The sequence below is a fragment of the Penaeus chinensis genome, chromosome 14, assembly GCF_019202785.1.
Source record: "Penaeus chinensis breed Huanghai No. 1 chromosome 14, ASM1920278v2, whole genome shotgun sequence".
NCBI lineage: Eukaryota > Metazoa > Arthropoda > Malacostraca > Decapoda > Penaeidae > Penaeus > Penaeus chinensis.
In genome coordinates this window covers 16,161,183-16,163,682 of record NC_061832.1, presented here as the reverse complement: position 1 = coordinate 16,163,682, position 2,500 = coordinate 16,161,183, and the positions used below count along the sequence as shown (strand labels likewise).

At 35.4% G+C, this 2,500-nt stretch overlaps 1 protein-coding gene across 2 annotated transcripts in view; it reads left to right on the top strand.

Annotated features, from left to right (window-relative positions):
- The window catches only part of LOC125032402 (complex I intermediate-associated protein 30, mitochondrial-like), a 6,782-nt gene extending 4,713 nt beyond the window's left edge, over nucleotides 1-2,069 (top strand). Inside the window, exons 4-7 of one of the 2 annotated variants that reach the window (XM_047623503.1) lie at nucleotides 163-317; nucleotides 504-566; nucleotides 726-911; nucleotides 1,711-2,069. In XM_047623503.1, the coding sequence (XP_047479459.1) occupies nucleotides 163-317; nucleotides 504-566; nucleotides 726-911; nucleotides 1,711-1,935 (629 nt within the window). In that variant the 3' untranslated portion in view covers nucleotides 1,936-2,069. Of the gene's footprint in view, nucleotides 1-150; nucleotides 318-503; nucleotides 567-725; nucleotides 912-1,710 lie in introns of both variants that reach the window. The other variant, XM_047623501.1, reaches the window with a different exon arrangement.
- The last annotated feature ends 431 nt before the right edge of the window (nucleotides 2,070-2,500 follow it).

Genomic DNA, 2,500 nt, shown 5'->3' with positions numbered 1-2,500 from the left:
CTCTCTCTCTCTGTCTCTCTCTGTCTCTCTCTCTCTCTCTCTCTCTCTCTCTCTCTCTCTCTCTCTCTCTCTCTCTCTCTCTCTCTCTCTCTCTCTCTCTCTCTCTCTCTCTCTCTCTCTCTCTCCCTTTTTTTTGGAATTGAAACTCAGAATGTCTTATAGGTGACATGGATAAAGTCTGGATTCTCAAGAACGAAGAGCACCTGAAGAACTGGATAGCAACGAGCGACAGAGACCACGGAGAAGGATACAGTTCTTGCTCTCTCTCTCTCTCTCCGGCAGGGCATGGTTTATTCTCAGGGCAAATCAACACTCAGGTAAAAAATACACTGCACTGTAGTATTGTGGTTTTGTCTTTGTTGTGTATTAATTTTTGATGTATGAATTTCTTACGTTGTTTAACATGTATGTGGAAAAGAGATAGATGTTTTCTATTTCTTCTTCCTTCTTCTTTTCTTCTTCTTCTTTGTCTTTATTTTCATTGAAACCTTCTTTATTTACAGGTTCCTAAAGACGGGAGGGTGAAAAAATCTGGATACTGTAACATAAAATCTATAAGACCAAGGGTAATGCCAAATTTTCTCCATTCTTCACATAAATCACATGCCATACAAATACAAATTAAATTGTAAAGAGTGCGTTTCAAGAGACTCAAATTTTTTTATATGGTATTACCTCAGAGATTAGCTTTCCCACTATCTAACTCGTCTGCCTTGAATTTACAGATGTCCTTTAAGCGCGAAATTTATTTGGACTGGTCCCTGTACAACCACCTAGAGTTACGTATCAGAGGCGACGGCAGAACCTATCTCCTTAATATCTCTACAGCGGGTTATTTTGACCTTCATTGGAATGATATATATTCATATCCCTTATATACAAGAGGAGGCCCACATTGGCAGGTCACAAAGGTAAAAACAGCTTTTATTATTTTTTTTTCCTTGCAGAGTTGTTTTTATTGTTTTCATTTTGTGTTTTTGTATGGTCTTCCAGTGCCTGATTCACCAGGGACATGTGTTACTAAGTTTTGTATTTCCTTTTTATAGTAATTTCCTGTTGCGAATTTTAGTTGATTTGTATTTCTCAGAGGTCAGTGGTAATTATTTTTATGAATCATTGAAAAATAAATTTTGACAACATAATTGGTATAGTGCTTGGTATGTTTCTCCCAATGGAATAGTTATAGTTCATTTACTGTTATAGAATGGTTATAGCTTGCAGTTGTTTTCTCTTCAAATGTTGTGCTCTTTTTTTGTGTGTGTGTGTGTGTGTGTGTGTGTGTGTGTGTGTGTGTGTGTGTGTGTGTGTGTGTGTGTGTGTGTGTGTGTGTGTGTGTGTGTGTGAAATGTATCAGCACATAGATGGCTCTGCTAGTACTTAGCCACAAAGGAAGTCAATTAGTAGACCTTGTGACCTTAGCCGATTTCTCCTTTCCTTGAATTGGCAGGAATTTTTTTTTTTTTACGAATGCTATGAATATCGATGGTATTACTTTTATAACAGGCATTATAATTACTATAATCTTATAGACATTAGTAACAGCAATATAAGATAATGTAATATATTTTCAAAAATCAAGGAAAAGGGTAAAAACAATAAAGTAAACTCAGTGAGTATGTACAATACACACCCATTGGATTTGAGTCAATATATTGTCTTATTGCACACTATTTTTCCTATTATTCTTTAAATCCTTTCTTGTCATTGCAGATCCCATTCTCGAAATTCTTCCTAAACAGCAAAGGGCGTCTCCAAGATAAGCAGTGCCCAATCCCCTTACAGCGTGTTGTGTCTTTAGGTATCTCGGCTGGCGACCGCGTCAATGCTCCGTTTAGACTTGAAATTGATTACATCGGTGTATATAGTGACCCGGATCACACAGAAGAATTTGCTTATGAAATGTACAAACTGCCAAAATATATTGTAGGGAATTAGGACATTGTTCTCTATGAATGAAATGTTATTTTATAGTTTTTATTGTAATTTCATGTTATGTAAAAATAGTTCATGTGTGTACAGAGGTGAGGAAGAAAAGAGTGTTGACTGAGATGAATAAAGTATAACTCTTTTTTCTTCTTTTTTTTCTTCTTCATATGATTCTTTAATTATTGATGGAAAAAAATGCCTGGGAGTCAACATTACACTTCAGAGGTAGGATTTCCCTATGAAATTTTTTAAAAGGTTGCCTGCATGTTGAGTTTCAAATTCAAAGTCATTTACATGAGTCGTTCAGTTTCATTTCATTGTTTTTTTAAATTTCAGTGCATCATTTTGTTTGATTTCATCAGTTCAGTCTCATTTTCAATATTCATTTATTTGATTTGATCATTTATTCTGCCTCATTTCATCATCCAGCACTTTTTTGAACATTCAACCATTTTTGTTTCATAATATATTCGGTTTCATTTCATAATTCAATCACTTACCTAACAGCACTTGTGTACAGTGGTAGCATTCACATATAGCAATCTTGCTGACCCTCATTTCATTCCAGCGCACT